Source organism: Pristiophorus japonicus, chromosome 15 (assembly GCF_044704955.1).
Source record: "Pristiophorus japonicus isolate sPriJap1 chromosome 15, sPriJap1.hap1, whole genome shotgun sequence".
Classification (NCBI taxonomy): domain Eukaryota; kingdom Metazoa; phylum Chordata; class Chondrichthyes; family Pristiophoridae; genus Pristiophorus; species Pristiophorus japonicus.
Genome location: NC_091991.1, coordinates 62,880,867 through 62,901,679, shown reverse-complemented (window position 1 = coordinate 62,901,679; position 20,813 = coordinate 62,880,867). Strand labels below are relative to the sequence as shown.

The 20,813-nt window shown below is 44.9% G+C and overlaps 2 protein-coding genes across 3 annotated transcripts in view; one reads left to right on the top strand and one right to left on the bottom strand.

The window, feature by feature from the left end:
• Positions 1 to 13,705, bottom strand: part of LOC139281491 (RIB43A-like with coiled-coils protein 2) — a 56,839-nt gene extending 43,134 nt beyond the window's left edge. The window contains exons 1-2 of the mRNA XM_070901664.1: positions 13,355 to 13,705; positions 12,583 to 12,664 (exon numbers count right to left, since the gene is read on the bottom strand). Of these exons, the coding sequence (XP_070757765.1) occupies positions 12,583 to 12,664; positions 13,355 to 13,471 (199 nt within the window). The 5' untranslated portion in view covers positions 13,472 to 13,705. The remainder of the gene's footprint in view (positions 1 to 12,582; positions 12,665 to 13,354) is intronic.
• Positions 13,706 to 13,815: 110 nt separating this feature from the next.
• LOC139280811 (structural maintenance of chromosomes protein 1B-like) overlaps positions 13,816 to 20,813 on the top strand; it is a 171,929-nt gene continuing 164,931 nt past the window's right edge. For both annotated transcript variants that reach the window (XR_011596769.1, XM_070900530.1), the window contains exons 1-2: positions 13,816 to 14,081; positions 18,907 to 19,095. Coding sequence is in view for 1 of the 2 variants with exons in the window: in XM_070900530.1 (XP_070756631.1) it covers positions 13,973 to 14,081; positions 18,907 to 19,095 (298 nt within the window). In the remaining variant the exon portion in view is untranslated. The remainder of the gene's footprint in view (positions 14,082 to 18,906; positions 19,096 to 20,813) is intronic.

Genomic DNA, 20,813 nt, shown 5'->3' with positions numbered 1-20,813 from the left:
CAGTCGGGAGCGTTGAGGAGGTGCGTGGAGAGGCGCGAGTTCCGAGGGCCGGCGAGAGGCCTCTAAAGGCCCAAAGCGGCGGCAGTTGGGAGCAGCATCGAGGAGGTGCGTGAAGAGGCGTGAGTTCCGGGGTCGGCGAGAGGCCTATAAAGCCCAATGCGGCGGCAGTCGGGAGCAGCGTCGAGGAGGTGCGTGGAGAGGCGTGAGTTCTGGGGTCGGCGAGAGGCCTATAAAGGCCCAACGCGGTGGCAGTCGGGAGCAGCGTCGAGGAGGTGTGTGGAGAGGCGTGAGTTCCGGGGTCGGCGATAGGCCTATAAAGGCCCAACGCGGCGGCAGTCAGGAGCAGCGTGAGGAGGTGCGTGGAGAGGTGTACCAGTGCAGCTACAGGGAGAAGGCAAAAAAGTAGAAAGAAACAGAAAGGTGACGTCACAGCCAAGGGGGTAAGTGATTGGCTGGTGATTGGTGAGTAGTTTTTCTTTTTTCTCTTCTATAACAGTGAGTAAACTTTAGCATTGTTGTTGCTTATCTAAGGGTTAAGTCATGGCAGGACAGCTCGGTCACGTGTTATGCTCCTCCTGTACCATGTGGGAACTCAGGGACGACACCAGTGTTCCTGACAACTACGTGTGCGAGAAGTGTATCCGCCTCCAGCTCCTGACGGACCGCGTTGCGGAGTTGGTGCTGAGGGTGGATTCACTCTGGAGCATCCACGATGCTGAGAATGACGTGAGTAGTACGTGTAGCGAGTTGGTCGTACCGCAGATAAAGGGTCGACAGCCAGATAGGGAATGGAAGATCAGCAGGAAGAGCAGTGCAAGGAAGGTAGTGCAGGGGTCCCCTGTGGTCATCCCCCTGCAAAACAGATACATTGCTTTGGGTGCTATTGGGGGGGATGACTCATCAGGGGAGGGCAGCAGCAGCCAAGTTCATGGCACCGTGGCTGGCTCTGTTGCACAGGAGGGAAGGAAAAAGTGTGGGAGAGCAATAGTGATAGGGGATTCAATTGTAAGGGGAATAGATAGGCGTTTCTGCGGCTGCAACCGAGACTCTAGGATGGTATGTTGCCTCCCTGGTGCAAGGGTCAAGGATGTCTCGGAGCGGGTGCAGGACATTCTAAAAAGGGAGGGAGAACAGCCAATTGTCGTGGTGCACATTGGTACCAACGACATAGATAAAAAAAAGGGATGAGGTCCTACGAAACGAATTTAAGGAGCTAGGAACTAAATTTAAAAATAGGAGCTCAAAAGTAGTAATCTCGAGATTGCTACCAGTGCCACGAGCTAGTCAGAGTAGGAATCGCAGGATAGCGCAGGTGAATACGTGGCTTGAGCAGTGGTGCAGCAGGGAGGGATTCAAATTCCTGGGGCATTGGAACCGGTTCTGGGGGAGGTGGGCCCAGTACAAACCGGACGGTCTGCACCTGGGCAGGACCGGAACCAATGTCCTAGGGGGAGTGTTTGCTAGTGCTGTTGGGGAGGAGTTAAACTAATATGGCAGGGGGATGGGAACCAATGCAGGGAGACAGAGGGAAACAAAAAGGAGACAAAAACAAAGGACAGAAAGGAGATGAGTAAAAGTGGAGGGCAGAGAAACCCAAGGCAAAGAACAAAAAGGGCCACTGTACAGCAAAATTCTAAAAGGACAAAGGGTGTTAAAAAAACAAGCCTGAAGGCTTTGTGTCTTAATGCAAGGAGTATCCGTAATAAGGTGGATGAATTAACTGTGCAAATAGATGTTAACAAATATGATGTGATTGGGATTACGGAGACGTGGCTCCAGGATGATCAGGGCTGGGAACTCAACATCCAGGGGTATTCAACATTCAGGAAGGATAGAATAAAAGGAAAAGGAGGTGGGGTAGCATTGCTGGTTAAGGAGGAGATTAATGCAATAGTTAGGAAGGACATTAGCTTGGATGATGTGGAATCTATATGGGTAGAGCTGCAGAACACCAAAGGGCAAAAAACATTAGTGGGAGTTGTGTACAGACCTCCAAACAGTAGTAGTGATATTGGGGGAGGGCATCAAACAGGAAATTAGGGGTGCATGCAATAAAGGTGCAGCAGTTATAATGGGTGACTTTAATATGCACATAGATTGGGCTAACCAAACTGGAAGCAATACGGTGGAGGAGGATTTCCTGGAGTGCATAAGGGATGGTTTTCTAGACCAATATGTCGAGGAACCAACTAGTGGGGAGGCCATCTTAGACTGGGTGTTGTGTAATGAGAGAGGATTAATTAGCAATCTCGTTGTGCGAGGCCCCTTGGGGAAGAGTGACCATAATATGGTGGAATTCTGCATTAGGATGGAGAATGAAACAGTTAATTCAGAGACCATGGTCCAGAACTTAAAGAAGGCTAACTTTGAAGGTATGAGGCGTGAATTGGCTAGGATAGATTGGCGAATGATACTTAAGGGGTTGACTGTAGATGGGCAATGGCAGACATTTAGAGACCGCATGGATGAACTACAACAATTGTACATTCCTGTCTGGCGTAAAAATAAAAAAGGGAAGGTAGCTCAACCGTGGCTATCAAGGGAAATCAGGGATAGTATTAAAGCCAAGGAAGTGGCATACAAATTGGCCAGAAATAGCAGCGAACCCGGGGACTGGGAGAAATTTAGAACTCAGCAGAGGAGGACAAAGGGTTTGATTAGGGCAGGGAAAATGGAGTACGGGAAGAAGCTTGCAGGGAACATTAAGACGGATTGCAAAAGCTTCTACAGATATGTAAAGAGAAAAAGGTTAGTAAAGACAAACGTAGGTCCCCTGCAGTCAGAATCAGGGGAAGTCATAACAGGGAACAAAGAAATGGCGGACCAATTGAACAAGTACTTTGATTCGGTATTCATTAAGGAGGACACAAACAACCTTCCGGATATAAAAGGGGTCAGAGGGTCTAGTAAGGAGGAGGAACTGAGGGAAATCCTTATTAGTCGGGAAATTGTGTTGGGGAAATTGATGGGATTGAAGGCCGATAAATCCCCAGGGCCTGATGGACTGCATCCCTGAGTACTTAAGGAGGTGGCCTTGGAAATAGCGGATGCATTGACAGTCATTTTCCAACATTCCATTGACTCTGGATCAGTTCCTATCGAGTGGAGGGTAGCCAATGTAACCCCACTTTTTAAAAAAGGAGGGAGAGAGAAAACAGGGAAGTATAGACCGGTCAGCCTGACATCGGTAGTGGGTAAAATGATGGAATCAATTATTAAGGATGTCATAGCAGCGCATTTGGAAACAGGTGACATGATAGGTCCAAGTCAGCATGGATTTGTGAAAGGGAAATCATGCTTGACAAATCTTCTGGAATTTTTTGAGGATGTTTCCAGTAGAGTGGACAAGGGAGAACCAGTTGATGTGGTATATTTGGACTTTCAAAAGGCTTTCGACAAGGTCCCACACAAGAGATTAATGTGCAAAGTTAAAGCACATGGGATTGGGGGTAGTGTGCTGACATGGATTGAGAACTGGTTGTCAGACAGGAAGCAAAGAGTAGGAGTAAATGGGTACTTTTCAGAATGGCAGGCAGTGACTAGTGGGGTACTGCAAGGTTCTGTGCTGGGGCCCCAGCTGTTTACACTGTACACTAATGATTTAGACGAGGGGATTAAATGTAGTATCTCCAAATTTGCGGATGACACTAAGTTGGGTGGCAGTGTGAGCTGCGAGGAGGATGCTATGAGACTGCAGAGCGACTTAGATAGGTTAGGTGAGTGGGCAAATGCATGGCAGATGAAGTATAATGTGGATAAATGTGAGGTTATCCACTTTGGTGGTAAAAACAGAGAGACAGACTATTATCTGAATGGTGACAGATTAGGAAAAGGGGAGGTGCAACGAGACCTGGTTGTCATGGTACATCAGTCATTGAAGGTTGGCATGCAGGTACAGCAGGCGGTTAAGAAAGCAAATGGCATGTTGGCCTTCATAGTGAGGGGATTTGAGTACAGGGGCAGGGAGGTGTTGCTACAGTTGTACAGGGCCTTGGTGAGGCCACACCTGGAGTATTGTGTACAGTTTTGGTCTCCTAACCTGAGGAAGGACATTCTTGCTATTGAGGGAGTGCAGCGAAGGTTCACCAGACTCATTCCCAGGATGGCGGGACTGACCTATCAAGAAAGACTGGATCAACTGGGCTTGTATTCACTGGAGTTCAGAAGAATGAGAGGGGACCTCATAGAAACGTTTAAAATTCTGATGGGTTTAGACAGGTTAGATGCAGGAAGAATGTTCCCAACGTTGGAGAAGTCCAGAACCAGGGGTCACAGTCTAAGGATAAGGGGTAAGCCATTTAGGACCGAGATGAGGAGAAACTTCTTCATCCAGAGAGTGGTGAACCTGTGGAATTCTCTACCACAGAAAGTTGTTGAGGCCAATTCACTAAATATATTCAAAAAGGAGTTAGATTAAGTCCTTACTACTAGGGGGATCAAGGGGTATGGCGAGAAAGCAGGAATGGGGTACTGAAGTTGCATGTTCAGCCATGAACTCATTGAATGGCAGTGCAGGCTAGAAGGGCCAAATGGCCTACTCCTGCACCTATTTTCTATGTTTCTATAGTATGGAGGTGGAAATAGGTAGTCTTAGTTATGGCATGGATATGTGGCTGGAAGCTCATTTCAGGGTCAAATATGACATCAAGCTTGCGAACAAAATAGTTCAGCCTGCTAGAGAGATGGTGGCTCGGGAATGGAGTTTGTGGCAGGGAACGAAGACAATGGCTTTAGTTGGAGGAAATTTCTGCTCATCCAGTACTGGATGTTGGACAAGCAGTCTGATAATTTAGAGACTGTGAATGGTTCGAGAGAAGTGGTGGTGAGGTAGATCTGAGTGTTGTCAACGTACAACATCATCATAATAGGCAGTCTCTTGAAGCGAGGATGACTTGCTTCCATGCCAAAAAGGGATGAGTTCACAGGTGTTTCAATGAAGGACCTAATATTCCAGGTCCCGAACTACATCTTGGAGGGTGAAAGATGCCTGTGTGTGGATTTTTTTTAACGTGTGGTGGCCGTTGCACACCAGCCACCACGTGGGCTTGACAAGGATTACCCAAGACGACTGGAGACCAGCTCTGCTGCACGGACCTAGCACGCATACATATCGCAGTGTGGGCTGGCCCGTGCTGCCCCTGGGCCCTCACCTCTTCTGGGCCCCAGACTCACGCCTCTCCTGGGCCCCGGTCACTTCCTTCTACAAACTCTTGCCGCTCCTTTGCCCCTCCTGCTGTGTCTGCCCGCACTGCAATCAGCGACCTGTCTTCGCAGCCGTTGCCCTCCTGCAGCAGCACGCGCTGCTCCCTGCAGTAGCATGCTGCTGCACGCTGCTCCCTCCAAAGGCCCTGGCCTGCTGATGGTATTACAGGCCGGGACCGCGCCGATTTCCGGGCCGGGCCGCCGCATGCTGCTCCCTCCAATGGCCCCGGTGTACATGTGCAAATTGATGCTGTGTTTTTGGATGATGTCGCCGAGTGGCACCATGCAGATGAGAAATAGGAGGGGGCCATGGATAGATCCTTGGGGACACCAAAAGTAATAATGCGGGAGTGGGAAGAGAAGCCAATGCAGGTGATTCTCTGGCTATGATTAGATAGATAAGAATGGAACCAGATGAGTGCAGTCCCACCCTGTCAAAGGCTGCAGTCAGATCGAGAAGGACGAGGAGGGATAGTTTACCTTTGTCACAGTCACAAAGGAACCGTTTTGGTACTGTGGTAGGGGTGGAAACCTGATTGGACAGATTCAAATATAGAGTTCTGGGAAAGATAGACCCGGATTTGGGGGGTGGGGGGCGGTGTGCGACAGTACATTCAAGGACTTTGAAGAGCAAAGGGAGGATGGAGATTGGATGGTAGTTTGCAAGGACAGCAGGGTCAAGGGTTGTTTTTTTTGAGAAGGGACGTGATGACGACAGATTTGAAGGAGAGGGGGACAGTATCTGGGGAGAGAGAACTGTTAAAAATGTCAGCTAACATGGGAGGCAAAAAAGGAAGTTGGGTGGTCAGCAGCTTAATGGCAATAGAGTCGAGGGAGCAGGAAGTGGGTCTCATGGGCAAGATGAGCTCAGAGAGGTCATAGAATCATAGAAATTTACAGCACGGAAGAAGGCCATAAAGGCAAGTATTCCGTATGCCTTCTTAACCACCTTATCTACCTGGCCTGCTACCTTCAGGGATCTGCGGACATGTATTCCAAGGTCCCTTTGTTCCTCTACACTTCGCAGTGTCCTACCATTTAATGTATATGCTCTTGTCTTGTTAGCCTGTTTCAAATGCATTACCTTACACTTCTCCGAATTGAATTCTATTTGCCACTGTTCTGCCCACCTGACCAGTTCATTGATATCTTTCTGCAGTCTACAGCTTTCTTCTTCATTATCAACTTCACAGCCGATTTTAGTATCATCTGCAAACTTCTTAATCATACCCCTACATTCAAGTTTAAATCATTGATATATATCATACGGGGAGATTGGAGAGAAACTGGAGGAAGAGGTGAGTTCAGGGCTATGGGGAGCGGGGGGTGGGGGGGGTGCGGGGCAGCAGGGGAACCTTAGAGGAAGTTTTGCCTGATCAGCTAGGGGAAGGAAGGGAAGTGACAGAGGCAGCTGATCGGATGGTCTCAATCTTAGAAACAAAGAATTCCATGAGCTCCTCACACTTGTTGTTGGAGACAGGGGAAAGGTGGTTAAAAAGATGGTTAGCAGTAGAGATGGAATGCCAGGGGTTATATTTGGATTCCAGCTGTACCTTCACAGACTTTGATTCACAAAGGCTGCAGTGGATGGATGACCTGTGCTAGCTTTTGCATGCTGACCTGCTGTTCAAATAGTTATCCAATGATTATTAAAGTGAGTACAGCTCCTAACTTTTGTACCACTGGCTCATTCCAAGTCGCAATGTGGGATTTCTGTATTATCACCTGGGGAGGAGACTACCTTCTCTGCTGCCAGGGAAATTTGTCGACAGATTATTAGCAATGCATTCTTTTCGGATTAAAGCTCTCCTCTGTGAAGATGTCCATCATCACATCTCTCCAATCTTCATATTTACTCTAAACCTTCTATGACAAACCATCCGTCTTTGTGTCTCACTAAACAAACATGCCATTTCACCCCAAATGAACCTTATAAAAACTGAGCTCATACAATAAGAGGGTTCATTTAAACAACACCAGTTTCTCTTTTGCACAATTCAACGTCAATACAAATCCCTTGTTCTTCTCATGGTGTTTCCCCTGGATGCAGAGACATGCTTTCCTAACGTGTATCCTGGTGCTTCATCTCAGTATCAATTGAGGGTCAGTGTCAGGAGAGGTGTCTGGCTACTGGATCTTGACTGCGGAGTCCTCGGAAGGATTGCTGTTAGCTGCATCATTTGTGCAACTGCCCGAGTAGCCTGGCCCTACCTCTTATGTGGCTTCTGCATAAGCCTCAGAAGGGCTAAGCCAGAGGTTTGGCATGCGCTGCTATCTTGAGAGTTAGTCGACTGCAATCATGCCACAAGTACTGGGTTCAGGTTCAGGGTGGCCACCAATTAGCGGGCTGGCAGGTCTAATAGTTCCCACCAACTCCTCAAAGCCTGAAGAGTGTCTCCTGCAAGCTAGCGCTGTGTTATAAAACCAGAATAAAAGATTCTCTCAAGTCTAATCTCATGCATTCGAGGAATTACTTGTGCTGGACCACTTCTGCGGAGTAAGCAAGGGTCAGAGACGACAATGAAGCTGCCACATGGTCCAATGATGTCTATAACAAGGAAAATATTTCCCTGATGTTGTCACATGAGTGCAGTGAACCCCACCGTAATCCCTGCTATCTGCTACACGTACTGGAAGAGTGACCTCAGTGTCTGCACATTCGGTGTGATGGCCTTTTTTTTATTCGTTCATGTGATGTCGGCGTTGCTAGTAAGACAAGCATTTATTGCCCATTCCTAATTGCCCTTGAGAAGGTGGTGGTGAGCTGCCTTCTTGAACTGCTGCATTCTGTGTGATGAAGGTACTTCCATAGCGCTGCTAGGGTGGGAGTTCCAGGATTTTGACCCAGAGATGATGAAGGAACAGCGATATATTTCCAAGTCAGGATGGTGTGTGACTTGGAGTGTTCCCATGAGCCTGCTGACCTTATCATTCTAGATGGTAGAGGCCATGAGTTTGGGAGGTGCTGCTGAAGAAGACTGGGTGAGTTGCTGCAGTGCATCTTGTACATGGTACACACTGCAGATATGGTGCGCTGGTGGTTAAGGGAGTAAATGTATAAGGTTTGGGGTGCCAATCAAGGGGGATGCTTTGCCTAGATGGTATTGAGCTTCTTAAGAGTTGTTGGAGCTGCACTCATACAGGCAAGTGGAGTATTTCATCACACTCCTGACTCATGCCTTGTAGATGGTGGAAAAGCTTTGAGGAGTCAGGAGGTGAGTCAGTCGCTGCAGAATACCCAGCCTCTGACCTGCTCTTGTAGCTACAGTATTTATGTGGCTGGTCCAGTTAAGTTTCTGATCAATAGTGACCCCCAGGATTTTGACGGTTGGGATTCGGCGATGGTAATGCCATTGAATGTCAAGAGGTGGTGGTTAGACTTTCCCTTGTTGAAGATGGCCATTGCCTGGCACTTCTGTGGTGCGAATGCTACTTATTAGCTCAAGCCTGAATGTCGCCCAGGTCTTGCTGCATGCGGGCATGAACTCCTTCATTACTTGAGGAGTTGTGAATGGAACCAAACACTGTGCAATCATCAGCGAACATCCCTATTTCTGACCTTAAGATGGAGGGAAGATCATTGATGAAGCAGATGAAGATGGTTGGGCCTCGGACTCTGCCCTGAGGAACTCCTGCAGCAATGTCCTATTTGAACATCCTATTTTTTATAGCAGGTCCTATGTGATCGGAGTCTCAGCTTTTTGGCTTTCTCATGCTCTGTGAATCACAAAGTGCAAATTCCCCATCCCACTATCTTGAACCCCCAGGTGAGAGTCTGAGTTGGTGACTGGGATAGTGATGAAAGGAACCAACTTGATCTCAGGTGACCAGAGGCAGATGGACCAGGTTATTTATCATCTTCCTCTTCATCACCATAATCAACCAACAGATCATTTGTTTCCTCCTCATTTGCTCCCAACCCCCACGCCCGAGTTGTTGTGTTAGATCTGCTGAAGAAGAGGAAATGAACTAAGAATGGGTCTGCAGAGCACCCAGAGACACTGATGAAATAGAAACAGGTCTGGAATATTCTGCCAGCTGGGTTCTTTAAAGTACTGAAGAACTGCAGGTGCTGCTTTACACCCATTCACATGGAGCTGACAATCTCGCCATGTCCTCCAGCCAAGCAATACCCTACCAGCAGCTCCATTGCCTGCTTTATGTATGGCATTAGATCTCTGATGTCTGATATTTTGCTCCCTTTTCCAGGTTTTGTGAGCAAGATTTCCCTGCAACAAGATTAACAGCTTTGGTAAAGGCAAATATGTGAAGGACATCTTCCAGGTGGCAGAAAACCACTGATGGCAGGAGAAGTGCTGGAAGGACCCTGTCACATGAACAGATGGAGTTGTAAAGGGTCAGACATGAGTAAGGCTTGTGTGGGGAGTTCCAAACACAGGAGCCAGGTGGAAGAATTAGAGAGTCATTGGACCATGATGACCTGTCATTTGATCTAAAAAGCTGACCCCATCCCTCCATTGCAACTGCAGCATGCAATAACTCTGAGAAATTTTAGGCCTTTATGATTACCTATACTGTCACAAATTAAGCACAATGTTCAAAATTCATTAAAGGGACAAATAGTAACGAATCAGATTTCAATCTCCATAGGAAGTGGGATTGATTAGAATTAATGACCACAATGGGAAGCAGCTAAAAATGGGGTTCTGTAAACTTTTCCTTGTCCTTGCATTGAGATTTAGTACAAGACACTTCAAAGTTTAGATGTGGTGTAACAATATTATTCATATGATGCATACAGATAAGGAAGGCCATTAAACTCATCCATCCATGTTTTGCTAACAGTTAAAGTGGGATGAGAAAAAAAAGCAACAGAATTAGGTGGTATCATAGAAAATACAAAGAGGTCTAAGTTAGGTTTGGAGTGCATGTATGTAAATGCACGAAGTGTGGTTAATAAGGTTGAGGCACAAAGTGTGGTTAATAAGGTTGTTGAGCTGCAGGCGCAAACAGCCACATGGGAATATGATATAGTGGTGATCACTGAGAACTGGCTCAAAAAAGAGGAGGATTGGATGCTTAATATTCCTGGGTACAAGTATTCAGGAAAGACAGGGAAGGAAAATAAGGAGGAGGGATAGCAGTTTTGATTAAGGAAAATTATACAGTGCTTGAGAGAGAGAGAGAGAGAGAGAGAGGGAAGGTCCTTGAGGGGTCAAAGGCAGAATCTATTTGGTTGGAGTTAAGAAACAATAGGGGAGCTATTATACTGATTGGTATATTTTATAGGCCATCATATAGTGGCAAGGAAATAGAGGAGCAGATTTGCAAAGAAATTATTGAGAGGTGCATGAACTATAGAGTAGTGATAATAGGAGACTTTAACTACCACAGTATTAAATGGGGCAGTGATTGTATTAAGGTCAGAGAAACATTAATCACTTGAACTTGGGGGTTCAGGGCACAATTTCTAAAATTTGCAGATGACGCAAAACTTGGAAGTGTAGTAAGTAGAGAGGAATATAGTAATAGACTTCGAGAGGACACAGGCTGGTGGAATGGGTGGATACGTGGCAGATGACATTCAACGCAGAAAAATGTGATGTGATACATTTTGGTGGGAAGAATGAGAGATAATACAAGCTAAATGATACAATTTTAAATGGGGTGCAAGAACAGAGAGACCTGGGGTGTTTGTGTACAATGTGGCAGGACAGGTTAACAAAGCAGTTGATAAAGCATATGGCATCCTGAGCTTTATAAATAGAGGCACAGAGAACAAACACCTGGAAGTTATGCTTAACCTATAATAAAACGCTTGTTCAGCTCCAGCTGGAGTATTGTGTCCAATTCTGGGCACCATACTTTAGGAAGGACGTGAAGGCTTTGAAGAGGGTACAGAAGAGATTTACTAGAATGGTTCCAGGGATGAGGGATCACAGTTACATGGATAGACTAGAGAAGCTGGGGTTGTTCTCCTTGGAGCAAAGAAAGCCAAAAGTTGTTTAAAATCATGAAGGATTTAGATAGAGTAAATAAAGAGAACTGTTTCCAATAGCTGAAGGGTCATTAAAGAGAGGGCACAGATTGAAGGTGATAGACTAAAGAACCAGAAGTGACATGAGGAAAAACATTTTTATGTAACAAGTTGTTATGATTTGAAATGTGCTGCCTGATAGGGTGGTGGATCCAGATTAAATAATAGCCTTCAAAGGGGAATTGGGTAAATACTTGAAGGAGAAATAAATGCAGGGATATGGGGAAAGAGCAGGAGAGTGGGACTAACTGGATTACTCTTTGAAAGAGCTGCCGTAAAGTCAATGGGCTGAATGGCTTCCTTCTGTGCTGTACTATTCTATGATTTTATGAAATTCAACATGAACCTGCAGCTTGAAAATGCCCTTTTAGATCCTACTTCCCTGTCTATGACATATTCTATGCCTTCCCATCCCAGGATTTTAAAAAGCTTCTTCTTCACAGAGTACCAGCTTGAAGATTTGGGAGACAGTCACCTGTTGCAGCTCTCCTTCGTGTTATGGGCTGCCTTATCCTTGAAAAAATTGCATGAGATGTAATAATACCCTAATGTCAGCAATCAGACCATAATGGGTTTGATGATAATGATTCATGCACCAAACTATTTTATTCTATGTGAAGAATTTTGTGGGGTAAAAGCATGTAAAGATGTGAGATTCAATAAGCAAAATTGTTATGACTTGAATGGCCTTAATCATAACTTTTTCTTTAATTGAAACACCCAAGTGAAGGGCTAAGACCTGTAATGCAGGATCTCACTAAGGTTGAAGAGTAGGGCAGATCCAATAGTAATATTTAGGTGATGCCAAGCTAAGTTTTAATGCCTATACAGTGTATGAGAAAGGGAAACTGGGGAAGTACAGAGCTCCATAGTTTTGAGATCCTGTGAAACACCGTACCAGAGTAGGAAACAGTGCAAAGAGTCTTGGTTTCAACAGAGTGGAGATGCAGGATGTAGGATGGCATATTTGGAATTTAGAAGAAACAAGAGAAGAAAACTGAAAGCAGGAATGGCCATAGTAGTATTGATAAACTAAGACAACAACAGAAAAGTTTGTGGCAGAGAAGTAGGATGGAGGGGAGAGATTGGAGGTTAACATTAAAAGAAGAATCTTTATTATGTTCTAATAAACTGACGCCAACCATACTTTGTATATTTTATCTTGACTCATCTCCTTTGAGAATAGGGTTTGAGCGATGATTTCTGTTTTACTGTCAGCAGCTATCAAAGAGAAGAGCATTTCTGTATTTTCTCTCATGGCCAGACACTTGCATGTACCTGAATGGACACTTGACAGGAGGAGGAAGTAGTATTTTAGTGATCATTAGCTTACTCACTTGCTTAAATCATTTTGCCATTCACCAGGAGTCATTAGAACTTACCAAAGGCTAGATGTTTGCTAGCCTCTGTCTCTTGCTGAATCTTCCTATCGTTGATTTGGCCATCCAATGCCCGTTGGTCAATCTTTTAAAAAACAGATTAGTATACATTTAAAAAATATGTGTACAAATTCCTTTTAGTCTGCTTGTCTATTGCCATGGTTCACATCATTCACATATGGAATAATGGTCACTATAAAGTCATACTTAAATATATGTAACTCAAAGGCACTGTTTGCATTTATAATTTACTGGTGGTAAATAAAGCCTATATACAACCCAAATCAGAGCCAAAAAAGAAATTGTATTTATGTGATCTGTTTTAATAGGATTTATTAATCTTTGTGTAAGATTTTTAACCTAAAACATGATATAATCAAAAGTACTCTTCATATTCTATTAAATACCTCTTCTACTTTCTGTATGCCTGATGTAAGCATGTTTAAATAATTGGTTACACAGTATTTACAGCACATTTAGTCAGAAACATTTATATTTCTCTAAAATGTGCTGAGGGAAGACTATGTTTCAAATATTTTGAGATGGAAGCACATTTTTTTTACATTCAAACATTAATTAGTACTGACAAAATAAATGGCAGATTATGTTGTCTTTAATCTTTATATTACCATCTCCAAGTTATGTATTCGTCTTACTTGCTGATGTAATTCCAGAATTCTTGTAACAAGTATGATATCAGTATAAACTCATATATTTCACGATAAAATTATATTTGTATGCTACAAGGGAAAATTGCTGCACATTCCACACTTACCCCAATTGTTCTGAGTCTGGTATTAAAAATCCTGTTCTGTCTCTGCACTTCCAAGTCTCTTCTTCCCGCTATAATGGCAGCCTCTTTCAAATCAAACGGTCCATCCAGTTTATGCATCTTTCACAGTCTGGGTCGATTTTATTTATTCTCATAAACCACGGTTTAAATTTATAATACAACAAGAAGGACCGATCTTTAAAAGCAAACAAACCAAATATAGGTAACTTCGTGTCTGCAACAGTATTAGTCGAGGAGATATTGTCTATTTTACCCTTTCCTCCCCAAGTCCAGGGCGCGCGCACAATTGCAGGTGTATTTTCGTACTTCAACATGTAGATAAATAAAACAGTTGCTAGGCGACTAAAGCACGGACACGAGATCTTGGGAATTCTCGCGTTATCCTTTCTCTGATCACATTGCCGTTGAACATCTCGAGGTCTCGCGATAGCCGCTCCCGCGCTCATTCCCGACCAGAATTGTGCGTTTTCATCGCGCGTCTGGCGCCATTTGTCGACGGTGAACAGTCGTGCCTTTTGACAGAAAAGACGTTGCCATTTCGAACAATATAATATATATATAAAACAACAATAATCACAATCCAACCGCCAGGTTTTCAGAATGAGCACCTTGCAGTTAATTGAAGTCGAAAACTTCAAGTCGTGGCGGGGCCGGCAGTTGATCGGGCCGTTCATGCGGTTTAACTGCATCATAGGTCCGAATGGATCAGGTAATAAACGGCGTCTCCTGAGGCCGGCTGCCAGGGAGCGCCGCGCTGCGCTTCGATCCACCGACAAACCTTCGAACATAGCTCGTTCCTTGCTAGTCACACTCGCCTCCGCCCGCCGCCTGATTTCTCCGAGTCATTCCCGTCACCGCAGTGTCAGCCCCTCGGAGAGACAGAACCGTCTCTTCGAGGGATACAATCTCCAGGTATCAGCAGTGCAGGGCCGGAGAGCAGAAGTGAGGGGTCCACGGAATTTTAAAAGATTCTCCTTGTTGAGATAACTTACTTTATGATCAGTGGCGTTTTTGTGGCTGAAACTCGGGACACTTTATGTGAATCTCATAATGCTCTCCACTGTTTCCATCTGATGTGACATTAATTTAATACAGGAGACGGGCGGTTGTGCTGTTGCGTGACCAGCCAGTCTAGGTCAGTGGAATCAACCCGAAACGTTAACTCTGCTTCTCTCCACAAATGCTGCCTGACCCGCTGAGATTTCCAGCATTTTCTGTTTTGATTTCAGATTCCAGCATCTGCAGTATTTTGCTTTTGCATAGAAGGAGGCCATTCGGCTCGTTGTACCTGTGTCGGCTCTTTGAACGAGCTGTCCAGTTTAGTCCCACACACCATATTTTCCCCCATATCCCTGCAAATTAGTCCTTTTTAAGTACATGTCCAGTTGGCTTTTGAAAGTCCCTATGAAATCTGATTCCACCACCCTTTCATGTAGTGTGTTCCAGATCATAATAACCCACTGGTGAAAAAAAGCTCTCCTCTCCTCATTTTTCTTCTAGTTCTCTTACCAATTAAAAAGATAGTTCACTTTACAGGATGTGGGCATCACTGGCAAGGCTGGCATTTATTACCCATCCCTTATTGCCTATGAGAAGGTGGTGAGCTGCCTTCTTAAACCGCTGCAGTCCTGTGGTGAAGTTACTCAACAGTGCTGACTTTGCCACAGTGGTTTGGTACAATTGAGTGGCTTGCTGGGCCTTTTCAGAGGGCAGTTAAGAGTCAACCACATTGCTGTGTGTCTGGAGTCACATATACAGCAGCTCGGTTAAGGACGGTAAGTTTCCTTCCCTAAAGGACATTGGTGAACCAGATGGGTTTATATGACAATCCGGTAGTTTCATGGTCACCATTACTGATACTAGCCTTCAAATTCCAGATTTTTAAAAAATTAAGTGAATTTAAAACTATGACCTCTGGTTACTGACCCACTTGCAGAGGAAAGTGGGAGCAAAGCGGAGGAGGTGGCCATTAGGAGCAGCCAGGGCCCGATACCAGCAGTGGGAGCAGAGCGGAGGAGGCAGCCATTAGGAGCAGCTAACGCCCGACACCAACAGCGGGAGCAGAGCAGAGAAAGCGGCCATTAGGATCAGCTGGCCTCTGAGACCATCAGCGGGAGCAGAACGGAGGAGGCGGCAATAATTAGGAGCAGTTAGCTGGGAGCGGAGCGAACGGATCAGTGGGGGTGGGAAATGGAAGTGTGACATCAGAGTGACGTTGGCTCAAGGGAAACAGCTGATTGGTCAGTAACCGGTGAGTATTTTTGTATTCTAGTTTTAAGTGTATTTCATAGTCAACTAATTAAGAGACATGGCAGGGCAGCTCAGTCCCGTGGGGTGCACATTCTGTGCCATGTGGGAAGTCCTGGACCCTTCACGTAGTATGGACGACTACCTGAGCAGGAAGTGTCATCAGCAACTCGAGCTCCAGGTTTCGGAGCTAGCGCGGCAGATGGAGTCACTGCAGTGCATCCGCGAGGCTTAGAACTTCGTGGATAACACGTTTCTAGAGGTGGTCACCCCGCAGCTTAAGAGCATGCCGGCAGAGGAAGTGGGTAACCACCAGACACAAGAGAAGGACCAGGCAGGTATTGCAGGTGTACCCTGTCCATCTAGCGCTCCAACCAGTAGTCTGTTCTGAGTACTGGTGGAGGCGATGGTTCCTCTGGGGAGTGCAGCCAGAGCCAAGTCCATGGCACCACAGGTGGCTCAGCTGCACAGAGAGGGAGGAAGAAGAATGAAAGAGAAATAGTGGTAGGGGTTTCGATAGTTACGGGAGCAGACAGGCGTTTCTGTGGCCGCAGACGTGACTCCAGGACGGTATGTTGCCTCCCTGGTGCCAGGGTCAAGGATGTTACCGAGCGGCTGCAGGGGATTAACCATGCTCGATCAGCTCCGATGGACAGGCCACATTGTCCGCATGCCCGATTCCAGACTCCTGAAACAAGCACTACGAGCTATGTCACGGCAAGCGAGTCCTAGCAGGGCAAAGAAAACGCTTCAAGGATAACCTCAAAGCCTCCTTGGAAAAATGTAACATCCCCATTGACTCTTGGGAATTCCTGGCCCAAGACAACTCAAAATGGAGGAGAAGAATCCGAGAAGGCGCCGAACACTTCGAGTCTCTTCGTTGGGAGCATGTGGAAGCCAAGCATAGATAGCGGAAGGAACATTCGACAAATCAAGCACTCCACCCACCCGTCCCTCCAACCACCATTTGCCCCACCTGTGACAGAGACTGTAGATCCCGTATTCAGCTCATCAGCAACCATTTTAGTGTGGAAGCAAGTCCTCGACTCTAGGGGACTGCCTAAGAGAGAAGAGAGAGCAGGGCATTCTGGGGGTTGAGGATGAACAGCCAGAGGTCGTGGTCCATATCGATACCATTGACATAAGGGTTTGTGGTCCATATGACATTGGTAGAAAGAGGGATGAGGTCCTGCAGGCAGATTTTAGGGAGCTAGGAGAGAGATTAAAAAGCAGGACCTCAGTCACCTCCAGATTAGCCACATGCTAGTGAGTACAGAAATAGGACAGGTGAATGCGTAGCTGGAAGGATGGTGTAGAATGGAAGGCTTTAGATTCCTGAGGCATTGGGACCGTTTCTGGGGGAGGTGAGACCTGTACAGGCCGGATGGTTTGCACCTCAACAGAGCCAGGACCAATAACTTTGCAGAGGGGTTTGCTAGTGTTGTCGGGGAAGGTTTAAACTAGCTTGGCAGGGGGATGGGAAACTGAGAATAGATTCAGTAAGGAGAGAAGCAAAGCTGGAATTGGAAAGCAGAAAAGTAGAAAGTGATTTTGGAAGACAGCAAACAAGGGCTAGAAAATAGACAACAAAGTTTGGCAGTGCTAAATGGTACATACTTCTTGATAAAATGCAACATCCCCACCGACACCTGGGAATTCCTGGCCAAAGACTGCCCTAAGTGGAGGAAGAGCATCCGGGAGGGTGCTGAGCACCTCGAGTCTCGTTGCCGAGAGCATGTAGAAAACAAGGCAGCGGAAGGAGCGTGCGGCAAACCAGACTCCCCACCCACCCATCCTTTCCTTCAACGACTGTCTGTCCCCATCTGTGACAGAGATTGTAATCCCGTATTGGACTGTACAGTCAACTGAGAACTCACTTTTGGAGTGGAAGCAAGTCTTCCTCAATTTTGAGGGACTGCCTATGATGATGATGATATTTCAATGCAAGGAGTATAGGGAATAAGGCAGATGAGCTGAGAGCACGGATAGACACTTGGGAATATGATATAGCTATTACTGAGACATGGCTGAAAGTAGGGCAGGTATGGCAGCTCAGGATTCCTGTTTACATGGTTTTCAGACGGGATAGAGAGGAGGGGGAAAAAAGAGGAGGAGTCGCAGTATTGATTAAAGAATAAGGAGGGGTGACATGTTGGAAGGATCATCAAATGAGGCCATATGGGTCAAATTGAGTAACAAAAAAGGGGCGATCATACTGCTGAGAGTGTACTATAGACCCCCAAACAGTCAGAGGGAGATAGAAGAGCAAATATGTAGGCAAATTTTTGATAAGTGCAAAAACAATAGGGCAGTAAGAGTAAGGGATTTCAACTACCCTAATAACTGGGATAAAATTAGTGTGAAAGGTATAGAGGGTGCAAAATTCCTCAAATGCATTCAGGAGAACTTTTTTTTAGCTAGTATGTAGCGAGCCCAACAAGGAAGGGAGCGGTTTTGGACTCCGTTTTAGGGAATGTAGATGAACAGGTGGCAGGGTTATCAGCGGGAGAGCATTTTGGTGCTAGTGATTATAATTCAGTTAGATTTAGGGTAGTTATGGAAAAGGACAAAGATAGACCAGGAATAAGAGCTCTTAATTGGGGAAAAGCCAACTTTGCTAAACTGAGAGGTGAATTAGCATTGTGGGCTGGAAACAGCTACTTGAAGGTAAATCAGTGTCCGAGCAGTGGGAGGCAGTCAAAGGAGATCCGGAGGGTTCAGATCAAGTATGTTCTCTTAAAGAAAAAGGATGGGACTAACAAATCTAGAGCCCCCTGGATGTTGAGGGATATACAGGGTAGGATAAAGAAAAAAAGTTGAAAAACTGATCAATGTATCTCGAACTACACAAGGCTATCTTTTATGTCGGTACAGTATTGCAGATTGGAGCTGATGCGTTGATATTCTACAGATAGCACCTGTTTCAACAGATTCTGCAAAAACTCTTAACTACAAAATGGAGTCCTAAATATAAAAATGGATTGTTTAATAAAAGCTTCTCCTGCTAGTGTTTCCTAACAATTTGGGACATTTTGAGATTGCGAAATGCTATTATCAATGCAAGTTCTTTTTACCAAATGTCTAATATTAAACTTGCTTTAAAGTAGAAACAAATAATTGATGGATATTGATTTGCTTCGTGTCACAGTTGTGCTTGCATTTGAAGATGTAAAAATAATGGTATATTAGGTATGACCCGAGAGTATTGCTTTTGTGCTGTAATATGTCATTTTTACAGGTGAATATTTTTAGAATTTACAAGATAGTTTTTTTGCTTTTACCAACAGGGAAATCCAATGTAATGGATGCTATCAGTTTTGTAATGGGCGAGAGAACTGCTAATCTCAGAGTGAAGCACATCAAGGATCTGATTCATGGTGCCCATATAGGGCATCCTGTGTCACCTACAGCAAGTGTCACCATGCTGTATGAAAAAGAAGATGGAGAGGAGCTAAGATTTACCAGAGCCATTATTGGTAATGTGGGGTGGGAGGGGGGGGCGGGTGCTGTTTTGTTTGTAAGGTTTTCATATTACTGACTGTCAATGTCATTGTATTGATTATAGTTTAATCACTATTTAGTGTCCCTATTAGTTGAGAATTGTGCTCAGTAATCAGACCTGGTGATATCATTGAATCAAATGCAGTTAAAATGTTTTTGGAGAGCCAACCCCTTAGGGTCATAATGCTCCTCCTAGTAATCAGCTATATGGTGATTCTTTGTGGACAGGGCACCTTGTTATTATCTCTGGTATGTAAATACATGCTCCAGAAAGACAACACAATGGGAAGAAAATAAATTACAAGTAAAAGCAATACACATCAAAACAGTGTTAGAGGATGGGTGTTCTTAAAAGTTTGTTACTCCTCAAAATAATAAGGTTCAAAAACATTTTTTGAAATGATAGAAATTGAGCATACACTGATAATTATTGACAATAATTGCAAATACACTTAACAGTATACTTACGGAGATAACTTGTGAATAAAACATTATAGTCCTTGTTCGCGGTTCTTGGTGGCAAGACCTTGAAAGCATCTATTCTGGCACCCACTTTTTAAACCTTTTTTCCACCCTGCTACATAGGAATACACATGTTGCTACATTACCTAATCCACATTGATCATTCAATACTGATTTGATTGTCCTGTCCTTGCAGTGCACAGATCATACTGCCCTGCTTGGTGACCTGTATTAATTTTCCAGATCTATAGAGTCATGGCCCAGTTGGTAGCACTCTCACCTCTGGGTCAGAAGGTTGTGAGTTCTTGCTCCAATCCACAACATCTAGACTGACACTCTGCTGCACGGTTGGAGATGCCGTCTTTTGGATAACACAGTACTATGAAGCTCCATCTGCCCTCTCGGGTGACAGTGTTTCGAAGAACAGGAGAATTTTCTCTGGTGTCTTGGTCAATATTTATCCCTCAACCAACATCAGTTTTAAAAAAAAACATTATCTCGTCATTATCGCATTGCTGTGTGCAAATTGACTGCTGTGTTTCCTACGTTACAACAGTGACTACACTTCAAAAGTACTTCATTGGTTGTAGTGTTTTGGGACATCCTGAAGTCATGAAAGACTATATAAATGCAAGTCTTTCTTTCTATAGTGTTTCTCAGGTAGATGCCTCTTCAAGGCTGGAGCTGGCAAAGACAACTTCTTTGTTCACTTCTGAATTTATCAGCTAAAGACTGTCGATAATTGGTACACCTTTTAATTCCAACAGACTAAACTGAACATTGAAACTCATTTAACAGGTAACACTTAATGTTAATATACAGAAACTTAATTTAATGAACCCTTTCCTTACAACAGGATATTAGGTTTTTTTTCTGTTAATTTTAAAGGGTGCCAGCTGATTTTTGGCCATAATGCATAATGTCCCTACAGTCTCAGCCAGCTTAACAATGGGGCCACTACAGTTCGCATCAGCATCCCTGGGCAGTGGAGGGGAGAAATTGGCCCAGGTTCCTACTTCTGATTACTATAAAACAACCTCTGCTGAAAATGCTTGCATGAATTTGGCTGAGGACAGGATCAGGCTCTGGTACGATGCTCCCATGGTTGCTGACACAGATTTTCCATGCTTATACATAGAGTGCAGTGCCATGCAACCAGTTAATATGAGAATTACCACCTTCAAGAAAGCAGGGAAGAAAAGCAGATGGAAAAAATATTTTTGGATTACTT